This window comes from Bacillus rossius, chromosome 3 (genome assembly GCF_032445375.1).
Source record: "Bacillus rossius redtenbacheri isolate Brsri chromosome 3, Brsri_v3, whole genome shotgun sequence".
Lineage (NCBI taxonomy): Eukaryota > Metazoa > Arthropoda > Insecta > Phasmatodea > Bacillidae > Bacillus > Bacillus rossius.
In genome coordinates this window covers 4,110,910-4,123,006 of record NC_086332.1, presented here as the reverse complement: position 1 = coordinate 4,123,006, position 12,097 = coordinate 4,110,910, and the positions used below count along the sequence as shown (strand labels likewise).

At 47.9% G+C, this 12,097-nt stretch overlaps 1 protein-coding gene across 1 annotated transcript in view; it reads right to left on the bottom strand.

The window, feature by feature from the left end:
- Positions 1–547: 547 nt before the first annotated feature.
- The window catches only part of LOC134530005 (basic salivary proline-rich protein 1-like), a 34,775-nt gene continuing 23,225 nt past the window's right edge, over positions 548–12,097 (bottom strand). The window contains exons 2-4 of the mRNA XM_063364531.1: positions 9,061–10,005; positions 7,265–7,317; positions 548–1,342 (exon numbers count right to left, since the gene is read on the bottom strand). Coding sequence (XP_063220601.1) covers positions 548–1,342; positions 7,265–7,317; positions 9,061–10,005 — 1,793 coding nt within the window. The remainder of the gene's footprint in view (positions 1,343–7,264; positions 7,318–9,060; positions 10,006–12,097) is intronic.

Below are 12,097 nucleotides of genomic sequence, written 5' to 3'. Positions count from 1 at the left end.
TGTGGGCTCTATGGGAGCATGAATTTGGTAGTTGTGATTTAATTGGTGGTTATAAAGAATTGTACCATTCTGTGTGGCTCGCCTGCTGTTCCACTCTCTGTGTTTAGCATTTATGTCTCCTAAAGCGAGGAAGGTCGGGGCCGCCCCATACAGGGCGTCCAGATCAGCCTCGCTCAGGGACCTACCTGGTCGCGCATACATAGAAATATTTTTTATGTTTTGCCTGTTAATAGTTAAGTTAATTGCTACTGCTTCGAGATTCTGAAAATCGGGGAGCTGCCATTCAGTGTTTTTTATGCTTTTATGGACAATAAGGGCTACTCCCCCTCCTCTTTGATTAACTCTGTCGCGCCTATAGATTGCATAATTTAGTATAGTAATTCTATCAGTCGGAATTAAGTGGGTTTCATTAATCGCAGCTATTTTTATTTTGTATTTTTCTAAGTGGTGAATTAATTCCGGTATTTTATTTTTAATGCCGCGTGCATTCCAGAATAGGAGGGACTTAAGATTATGGGCCGCGGTTGGTATGCAACACTGGGCCGGATTACGAGCTGCCATTAAGCTTGGCAGCAAGTGTTTGTACGAAGCCCATCATGGCTTGGACTTTGTCAGGCAGGGAGATGGCTGGGTCGCACCATATTACCATCAACTGGCACATGGGGACGATTGTTTCGGCCAGTGTCGAGTCCTTGTTAAAGGTACTCGACTTTGTCAGTACTTGCATGAAGTCAGCCAAGCCAGGTTGGGCTGGCTGCTCCGTGCGCATGGGCGGGGCTGTCGGCTGCTCTGAGGCCAAGTCGATCAGCATGTCAGCCTCAGGAGCAGGTGCTACCTGGGGCTGCCTGGGCGGGGGCGTTCGCTGCGCCGGGGCTGCTGGAGCCAGTCTGGTGGCCAGCGGCTTGGGCTGGGCAGGCTGCTTATCGCGAGCAGGCTGCTGTGCCCTCTCCTGGGGGGGCTGCTGCGGTTTGCCCTGGCCATTTTTGTGGCCAGTGGCATTTTTCTTGGGCCCCTGGGGCCCCCTTGGCTTGCGCAGCCAAGGGTTGTTGGCCAGGACTGGGTACTCCAGCTCGTTGTACCCCTGGCTGCACTGCTGCAGAGGTGTCCAGGGGTTGACGCCAGCCTGGGCCATGTACTGGCCGAAAGTGGCGGGCGGTGGGTACCTGGGGGGGCCCCAGGGATTCTGCCTGGGGGGGCCCTGGTAGCCTGAGGGGCCTGACTGCGGAGGCTGGGCAGCAGCCCGCCTATTTTCCCGCACGTCGCGGCGAGACTGTTGCTCGCGCCTCTTGCGGACGTCGGGGGGCAGGTGACGGCGGGTCTCCTTCTTATAGGCCTGGCAGCCCTTGAAATTGGCGCAGTGTGCCTCTTTGCAATGAGCACACTTCTTGTGGTCAGGGTTGCCCCCATTGGGGCAGTCGGGGGCGCGGTGTGGCCCGCTGCACCACCGGCACACTGGGGCAGCATGGCAGGCCTTGCCAACATGGTTATAGCGTTGGCAAACGCTGCATTGGGCGGGGCCTGAGGGGCGCCTGTAGTCGACGACACGCACCAGCATGCCGCCGAACTCTGTCAGGGAGTAGATGCGCTCAGAATCGCACGTCTGAGGCACCTCAATGACCAGGGCGTCGCATTTTTCCCTGCGCAGCCTGTTCTCCAAGAACCAGTGGTTCTGGACAGGCAGGTTCAGGGCTGCAAATTCCTCCTGGAGGAAATCGGTCGGGGTGTGGCGGTGTACTCCGCGCAAGACGAATTTCTTGGGCACTTCGTCACTCTGAAGGAGGACGGAGTGCTGGGCGCCTATCGCCTTAAGGGCCTGGACTGCCCTTTGGTAGTCCGGGACGGACGCAGGATTGACCTGGATCTCGTCCTTGCCGCGGTTTTGGCAGGTGAACTTTCCCGCCAGGGCCTGCTTGAGGGCGGTGTATACCCTTGGGTACGTGTGCCCCTGGTCCAAAAACACGAACAGGGGCTTCACTCGGAGCTTTTTGAGCGGTGCCGCAGCTCCGGCGGCATGGCCTGCAGTTGGTTGTGGGCGAGGGGGGGAGGGGCCCGCCTCGTCGTCGCTGCTGCCTGCACCGGACACCTCCGTGTGCAGGCGCTTGTTGCGCTTACCAGTGGCAACACTCCAGCCACTGGATTGATCGTTGCTAGGCCCTGAGGGGGCCTCGCTTTCTGCCATCTCGACAGCGTCGCTCATGTCGTCGTCGTCGTGGTAGCCTACGCTCGGGTCCACCCACTGACCGTCCCCCGGGGCTAAGTTAGCCGGGTTCAGGCTAGGCTATAGGGGAGCTAGCTCCCCGGGTGTTGCCGAGTTGTTGGTTGCCAAAACTTACTTCACCGCAGCTCACTCTTACCGCCTGTGCGCATGTAGCACACAGGCACCTTTCAATACACCGCTGGGTAGCACTAAGAAGTGCTAACCACAGCTTGGGCGTCGACGATCTATAGATTCACGGCGAGCAGCTCCGGGACACGTCCGTCCTCTACCGAAGCGCAGCTGGACTTTTAGCCCCCTCTCTCATGTGTCCTGTTTACGCATGCGTGGCATCTCTCTGGTATGTTGCGGACGGTACAGAGAACTCGGCCGGCACGTGGCGGCGTACTGCTCAGGTTTCACCCCGCCATGCTGCAGGGATAGGAGGGTCGCGCCGATTGGATCACGCCTGCGCATGTCGCCACACACGGCTTGGGGCAGACGACAACATAGCGGGGGTTCGAGGTTATTTTTGTGCACCGCACCACGGGAGTATATTCGCAAGGAAATGGCGTTCTTACAAGTACGTATTATGGCATTTTGTCACAAATATTTGCTTTGTGGTCACTAAATGGAAACATTACAGACTTTGTCCACGAAATTAATGAAGTGTTTTTTATTTATTTTGTGATCTCCCAAACAGATGAAAAACTAATTAAATGCAAATTATAAAATCACTCCCTTATGTTATAGTTAAACCTATCATAAAGTTTATAAACATCGTTATAAACAAACGTGTATCACACCCATAAAAATACTTGAAAGTGCCTATATTGTTATTGTTAGGACCTGAGTAGGCCTAATATGATTTTAGGTTAAGTTTTCAACAGAGACGCCACATGGCGGTGTTGTCGCACACCAAAAAATATAAATTGGAAATAAAACACAAAAAACCTCGTGAGTTAAAACACAGGCCGACAATACTTAGGACACAGTCGATATTTTTTTTACGTGCATGAAAACGAAAAAAGCCTACTTACTTGAGAACAGTTGACTTTGCGATGTTGAGAAGAAACGCGGTCGTCTGCGTAACGTCACATTTCTTCAAGTCGCCTTTCCTAATTAAAAGATATAAGTTCTGAGCGACGTTAATGATGTCCATCTGACGCTGCGACGAAGTAGCTTTCCCCATCCCGGAACCAATTACCATTACAGCAATCACAAGAACCACACAAAATATCAAAACGATAACAAATTCCATCATTACAATAGTAGATAATAAATAATATAACAAAGTTAAAATACACAATATTAACACAAAATCCTGAAACACAAACTGTACGTTATTTCACGGTCAGTAATATATTAAAACACACTGCAAAATGGCGTACAGACTGCAGACTGCTTAAAGAGCTGCTGAAAGCGGCTGAAAGAGAAAACAAACAAGTGACTATTAACATTATTAATGCGCGACCACGGTTTCGGCACGTAATATTTTTTTACCGTTAACATAACGTTTTTATTTCACCAGAGATTTAAAAAAATGTTCAAACTTAACAAATACCCAAACAAATTCTTAAATACACGCGGAAAGTCAAAAAATATATATTTTGGCTATGGAACTATTTCGTTCTAATCATTGCCAACACACCACTTCTCTCACTGTTTCATTTACACACATGCGAGATCATTAATATTAATAATATTGTACATAGATAGTTACTTTTTTTGTAAAATTTTATTTAACATCATTATACGGTAATTTAGTGTTAATGCATGTTTAATATGCATATGATGGAAAGTATTTTTGCAAACGAACCAAACATGCTGCATCCTGGTGTGTTTTTTCAAAGGTTCGTTTAAAAAAGTAGGAGGTTACCGTGGATGGACTATACTAGTGTAAATCAGTATATTTAAACAGTGTTGTATGAGTATTTTTTTAGCTGTGTAACTAAATATTTATTGCTGGTATGATACTTTTCACGCTTTAGTTTGACATTGGTAATTATTTGTCATGAGTTATTATTTGATCAACTAAATCACACACCGTATTATAGTTATGAGCCCACGAGCGTGTAAATATTTCGAGTCCAACAGAGAATATGCTAGTTAAAAGAAATTCAAACAAATATCGTGCGTGTAATATTATTAATTTATAACATCTGAAACAAATGTATCCAATATGGACTCGTGGCTGTGCGGTTAGCATCGCTGACTACCAATCGTAGCAAATTGCAGATTTAATTTCACTCCTTTGTATCCATACAAAATAGTGATAATTCAATAAAAATGATTCAGTTTTATTCATAAAAGTATGCAAAGGTAGATTTTATCATACAAAATATAGAAAAAATTTTAAAAAATTTCTTCCTCAAAGAATATAATATTTTTAATGCCTAAATGGTTTGGTTGCAAAAACCTATTACGGCTCAGTCTCTGGCCGAATATGATATTTCATTTTCTTCTGGATCAATCATTTCATCAATGTTTTGTTATGACGTCATGTTAAACTATCGTCCGTAAACCGACTTTACAGACAACCAATGTTTTTCTTTCACCCTCCTCCTTCACAGAGAAAATGCTCCCCCGTGCTGATGACGTCCTAAGACGAGCGGCTGTCCAGAACTTCTTGTTCGTGATTGGTGAACGGGCACAGTGGCGAGTAGCGGAAAAGGGGGCTCGCAGTCGGCTTTAGATTGGCTCGTTCGTAATTAATCTGGCGGATGTGCAAGTTGGCGCGAGTCAGCGGGCCTTGATGGATGACGTAGCTGTGGGCTCGCCTTCTTGCCGCCGGGTGGGGAGGGGGGCAATTAACAAAACACGGGTGTACTTGCGGGGGTCCAGACGCAGGCTGACGGAGTTGCGCGAGAGTTGCCGAAGGAGAGAGAAACAGGACCGCAAGGGAGGGGGTTCGACAGAGCACCGAGCTGAACAACTTGCGAAACTAACTTTATTTTATCTCTTTTATTATTATGCTTTGAAAGCAGAAATTTCGGTGAAAATTTATGGGCATGTGTATATCATCACGTAGAACTTTGTCGGTCGTAGAGAAACCAAGGCTTAATAACAAATATGACGAAATCAGACACAAAGTTAGCTATCTTCAAAAAGAAATAATTGACACACTTTAAGAATTCTAAATAAGACATTAAGAAAATAAAACCATACAATACAATGTACAAAAACTACTGAAAATATTAAACCGACGAAACAAGTACAAATTCCTGACAACTGGCAGATAGTTACAGATGCCGCAAGGAAGAAAACAGACGGACACAGTAGGGGTTGTACGATGAGACAGGTGCGACGTTTCGGGAACCGACATCTGTTCCCATCATCAGGCACTCAACAGACTGATTCAGTCCATCTGCTGTGTACCTATAGCTACTACTGCGTTCATCATTGCTTTTGTTTTGTTTAAGCCTCCAAAGTTATTTGGAACAGTCTAGAATTTTTACATCTTTAATAAGGTTTATTAAATTTTTCTGTGTGGTTTAACTGCTTGAAAATCTTCTTCAAAATTACATACATATTTACATATGTATAAGTTCACCGGAGTTAAAGGATAGCTTGTTCCAAAATTTGTAATTATTCAGGAGAGAAAGTTTCCGAGATATGTCCACATAGTGTTCTATACCTCCAAAATTAAAATAGCTATATGCTTATATTCGCTACGTACTATTAATAGTAAGTGAACTTTGTGCGTTATACCTGGAGTTTGAGCGATAATTATACATCGTATTCTGGAGAAAAAATATATATGATAGGAGAAACCAAAACTGTTTACTCATTACCCTCCCCGACTGTTGATACAGAGACTGTTTCTGCAGCACAAACTACCACGGACATTGTTATCGCAGAGATATTCTGTAGTCGATTACCTGCTCATTTAGCCCCGTGCAAAGTCCATTATGCTTTAACGGATATCCCTAACCCCACGCAGGAAGACATGGCTAATTCTCTCTTAGTGCCTAAGGTCCAGGTAAGTCTTCTCCATTGACTCTTGGGCCGGCTGACACAGACGTGACTTGAGGCACAGTCAAGTATTTCTCCGTTTGATTAAACTGCAAAATTTTTGCTTGGATGTTATTTACCTGACTCTGCAAGCGGCCTATGGTTTGGTACAAGTCACTGATGCTGAATCCGAAATGACGCAATCCTCTGTCCTTCTAGCTTGTACTGTATTCATTCTCCCGAAACTACAGCATCTTGTATCTTTCACAATCTACTCCGCACATTTACACCCGTGACCATGCCTTTACAGTTCTAACACACTACTTCTGCCTCCATTATCAACCAAACATGACTTCCTTGCAACGTCAAGTCTCCTAATTTCCGACACGCTTCACCACAATATTGCCTCTATAACACTGTGACTAGTTACCCAATGTGTGCGTATTTGGGAGGTCTAGGTATGGAAGACTTAAGTGTGTCTCAGGCCAAAGCCTATATAGTTAGGAAAATGTTAAAGCAAGATGATACAGACCTATTCGTCAGACTTTTTCTGGGACCCATATGTTTCGCTGTTATTTTTAATACATTTCACATCAAAATGATATGACAATTACCAGTCGGGATTTGAACCTATGTTCTCTGGAATACGATTATAGTGTCTTATGACTCGGTCCATAAACTTCGATAGTGTATCTTTTCTCATCTTCAGATTGCCTTGTAGTGATTCCTTAAGCTACAGGCGTGAGTGTATGATTATTGCATAACAGTACAAATACACAGTGTCTATGCCCTTACAGTTCTAACACGCTACTTCTGCATCCAGTATCAGCCAAACATGACTTCCACGCTACACAGCCGTATGCCTCTACAACCCTGTGATTTGTTACCCAATGAGCACTGCTTGCCACGTGAGTGTTCACCTCGGCCTGGACAGGTCTTGCACCCAGGACCTGCCCGGAGCCTCCAGTCTGCTAGCGAGAGCAACAATGGCACTCGGTCACGCAACGGCAGTCCGGTTTAATTAATCGAATGACTGAGAGAAGGTTATCACGAAGATGTAATTAGAACGACTCGCTCGCTGGAGGCGAGGCGCCGGTGCTCATGTGATCAGCCGACCTCAAACACGCCCAGCTGGGCTGGCTTCCCGACGGAGCTCCTCCGACTGCTGCCTGCTCAGAGGGGACAGGGGACAGGGAGACTCTAGCACTGAGTGGTTTACATACTGTTACGATTTTACTGCGGGTTCGCAATAGGATAGTCCAATTAAAGATTTTTATCGCACACACAGTTTTATTGATAGCCACTACTTATGTCACTTACAAATAATCCTCCAAAATGGCAAATAATCAATTGCACTTAAAAATAATGTTGCTTCCCCAGTCACTCGTTTTCACACACCGCACACCTCGCTGGGCCGCACCTCTGGCGCAACTCTCGCCGCAGCATCCCTCGTGGACCTCCGTCGCCGCACTCCGCCGCCACCGTCACACTTCCCCTTCGCCGAGATCCCACTCGACGCCTCGCTCGGAACTTCGCTCGGAACTCCGCCGCGCCCGCGACACTATCGGCGGAACTGAACTCTTCGCCCTGGAACCTTCGTCCAGGGACATCGCCGCTCTATCGCCCGGACATCCCGCCGCGGGAAAGCTCCCGACTTCTCTCTGAACTACTCAAGGCCGGCGTCCCCCGGCTTTTATATCAGCCCAGACACCTTCCAGAACTCCCGAGCGCGGCCGGGGCCAGTCGCGTCATTCCGCGCCGACCCGACGGCAGAAATCTCTCGAAACACGTGTTGGCGAATCGCGTAACTCCGCAGCTGTCAGGTTTCGGATGTCAAACTCACAGCGCCGCGCGAGGAGCTGTGGGCTGGAGGGAGGGGAAGCGGCTACCCAGGTGCGCACTGCACATCTCATGTTACGGCGGCATGTGATGCAGCCCAGCTAGCTCTGCACCTGCGCGTGACGTGGCCTTGCTGTGCTTGCTCACGTTCGTAACAATACCTACAAAACCAGTACAAGTGTCCAAAAGTGTTGGCCGAGTCTCAGCGATCAATACCTACTTGATAAATATAATGTGGCTAAATACACTTCACATACAGCAGTAGATTTGTAAACATACGCGCGGAAGTCGAATGAATTGCAGCTGCCGCTCTGGAGAATAGCGCAAGCACTGGAACACAGCACTTTTTTGTGTGGCGATTTCTACTCGCGGCCAGCAGTCAGCGCTACGAAGGCAGCATAGATATCGGTACAACGAGAAGACAGAAGTATTTCACTCAGGTGATAAGCGTATTTCAAAAATAAAATATATTAGTAATTTTAATAACGTACTCAATTGAGTTAATCAATCCTAGTCGTTGAAAACAAAGCTGCGATATTAAATTTTGTTATTTAGGTTTTTCATCTGCCGCACATAATAAAAGCTGACGGAATTAAAATTTTGAAACGTCAGATGTCGAGGATAAAACTTTTAGAGTAAAAAAAATTAATGGAACGCTATTAATGTTTTGGAAGGAGTGTGCTTTAGCGGACGCAGCCCAGGCTGCAAGATGACAGCGACGGTGGCAAGTTATTTCCGGGCAAATCCGTTAGGGTGTACTAGGAGCACTACTTTGCTTGTTCTACCACCCAGACACACCCCTATTGAGGTGAGCAATGGAAGGAATTTTGGCCTTTGTTGATCCATGTTTCCTGAAATGGTATAGATACCATTCAAGAGGGCCTTTACCAGAAATAGCTTATCCATTCTGTTCGTACCGCCGTGCCAGCGGCCAGAATTAAAGCCTTAGTCGATTGTTTAATATTTCCATGTCCTTTTCATGTGTCCACGCATAAAACACGGCGGAGTTTATAAAGAACTTTGCTGTCGTTCCGTGTGAGATCTCTCGCGTGTCCCAGTGCCGGGGGGCATACAGGCATACAGCCAGGAGATGGAGGCCTCTGCAGGGACGGCCCTTGCACCTAGCGGGGACTCCTGAGGGCCGCCGAGCGGGGACTCCTGAGGGCCGCCGAGCGGGGACTCCTGAGGGCCGCCGAGCGGGGACTCCTGAGGGCCGCCGAGCGGGGACTCCTGAGGGCCGCCGAGCGGGGACTCCTGAGGGCCGCCGAGCGGGGACTCCTGAGGGCCGCCGAGCGGGGACTCCTGAGGGCCGCCGAGCGGGGACTCCTGAGGGCCGCCGAGCGGGGACTCCTGAGGGCCGCCGAGCGGGGACTCCTGAGGGCCGCCGAGCGGGGACTCCTGAGGGCCGCCGAGCGGGGACTCCTGAGGGCCGCCGAGCGGGGACTCCTGAGGGCCGCCGAGCGGGGACTCCTGAGGGCCGCCGAGCGGGGACTCCTGAGGGCCGCCGAGCGGGGACTCCTGAGGGCCGCCGAGCGGGGACTCCTGAGGGCCGCCGAGCGGGGACTCCTGAGGGCCGCCGAGCGGGGACTCCTGAGGGCCGCCGAGCGGGGACTCCTGAGGGCCGCCGAGCGGGGACTCCTGAGGGCCGCCGAGCGGGGACTCCTGAGGGCCGCCGAGCGGGGACTCCTGAGGGCCGCCGAGCGGGGACTCCTGAGGGCCGCCGAGCGGGGACTCCTGAGGGCCGCCGAGCGGGGACTCCTGAGGGCCGCCGAGCGGGGACTCCTGAGGGCCGCCGAGCGGGGACTCCTGAGGGCCGCCGAGCGGGGACTCCTGAGGGCCGCCGAGCGGGGACTCCTGAGGGCCGCCGAGCGGGGACTCCTGAGGGCCGCCGAGCGGGGACTCCTGAGGGCCGCCGAGCGGGGACTCCTGAGGGCCGCTGAGCGCTCCGGAGGGCCGAGAGTGGACCGAGACCTCTCCTTCCTTCCTTCCTTCCACGAGCCTGGAGCGCCGCTCCCTGTCTGTGAGTGCGGAGAAACATTGCAACCACTCTCTCTGTGAGTGCGGAGAAACATTGCAACCACTCTCTCTGTGAGTGCGGAGAAACATTGCAACCACTCTCTCTGTGAGTGCGGAGAAACATTGCAACCACTCTAGCAACTTCATTAGTCACTCCAGCGACCTTATTCGATTTGAAAAAGAAAAAAAAAAGGGGTGGGGGGTTGTCTGTAAAGTCGGTTTACGGACGATATATTTTACGTGATAACTTCATAAGAAAATATTGATGAAAAAATTGCATACTTTTTTTTAATTTTTAAATAGTATTTAAAGTTTTTTACAAATTTAATTTAAATAATTTGTTTGAATATAATCACGAACAATTTGTTTTAAAAAACCCTGTTTGATATTTGAGAAGATTTTCTCACGCGGTGGTTTGGCCTGTTTTCGCACGCTCGGCTCAGGCGGAACGTGACAATTTTCCGTGCGTGCAGCCGGCGTTCATCGATTTATAAGACGTTATCACGTCAAAAAATATCTTACAATTGTAGAATAAAACACACGTCCGAGAAAAGGTGTGGCCCAAGTGCGTGCCCGCAGAGGGAATGGCATGTTTATTCCAAAGAAATAAAACACGTGTATGCAACTTAATTTGTCAACAGGATGATTTTGTTGGGAAGCCTTATTTTCACAGACGAAAGAGCCAAACACCCGATCGTGCATCTTCTGTTTTTTTTTTTTTTTTTTTTTTTTTTGTTCATTGTAACTCATGATAACTAATGGTCAATATTAGGTTAGGTTAGCTACATTATAAATACTTAAAAACATTGTGGACGGTTGATTTGGTTAGGATAACTACATTAAAGATACTGTGAAATCATGTAAACGGTTTCCTAGCGCTGGATAGCTACATATTAAAAAGTTATTTGCTAAGCAACCATTAAATGATTTTACAAAATTTTTAATGTAGCTATACTTACCTAATATAACCAACCATCTTAAATGTTTGAAAGTATTGATAATGTAGCTAACCTATCCTAATAGACCGCAAAATTTAATGCCCCGCCGGTTTATACAATGAGATAGAACGGTAAAAAAAGCGAGCATGAACTTCGGGGAACTTCGGGTGTGGCTCTCTCGTCTGTGAAAAGAAGGCTTCCCGATTTTGTTGACCAAGCAGTTTCGCTAACTTTATGCTAGAGATGCCACACCCTCTGGCCTAGCGCCTCGACACAGCCGACCAATCAGCGCTGAGGGCGGAGGGACTGTCTGGTCGTCGAAAGAGCAGGTCTCCGGGGGACAGACCCAGGTGGCTCGTCGACACAAGCAGGTGGGACAGCAGCGAGTGCTACAACCGAGGCATTGCTGCTCTACAAAACTGAAGCGTCTAGCCCAACGTGACAGTGAATTTATTGGCAATGACTAGAGACCGGAAAAATTCGCGGATTCATTTCACGATATGCTAGAATCCAAACAACTGTACATTTATATTGCTTCTGTGATTGGCTTACAGTTTATCTGAAGGACTTTTAACCAATGGGAAACCTTCAACCAAAAAAGTATCGAATCGCAAGCGTCCTAGTTGACAAGTGTCACGAGTCAATAGCCAATGAGCAAGTGGCATTTGCCTGAGTATGTAGTGGGTTGTGGAGTCCATCCTAGAGGTCATCGAAAGCGCGAATTTTTCCAGTCTCTCCGCATGGCCCTAGTAATGACTTTGTTTACAGGTATTCCTCCTAATTTTTTTTATTAAATATCTACGGTAATAGCGCCTGGTTCACTAGCCATCTGTAAATGCATATCAAAGCGGCAAGGATGTTGAAGTAATGCTGTAATCTACATTTTCAACATTTTTGCGACAGCGCCAAATATAGAATTACAAATTTCGGGCAAATCATACAATTCTGAAAGCGATACATAAGTTATTTGAATGCGCAGAAGACTCGCATTCAATAAAGTCTAGTTTAAAGTGGTATCTGGCGAGGACCTCAATAAACTAAAAAGTTACTAATATTTCAGTAAACACAGCACTACCAAATCTTGTCTACTGGTGACACTTCTGGGCTTCTATCCATATGACTGCTTACCATCTTTTACAAACTGTTTCCTTGCTAT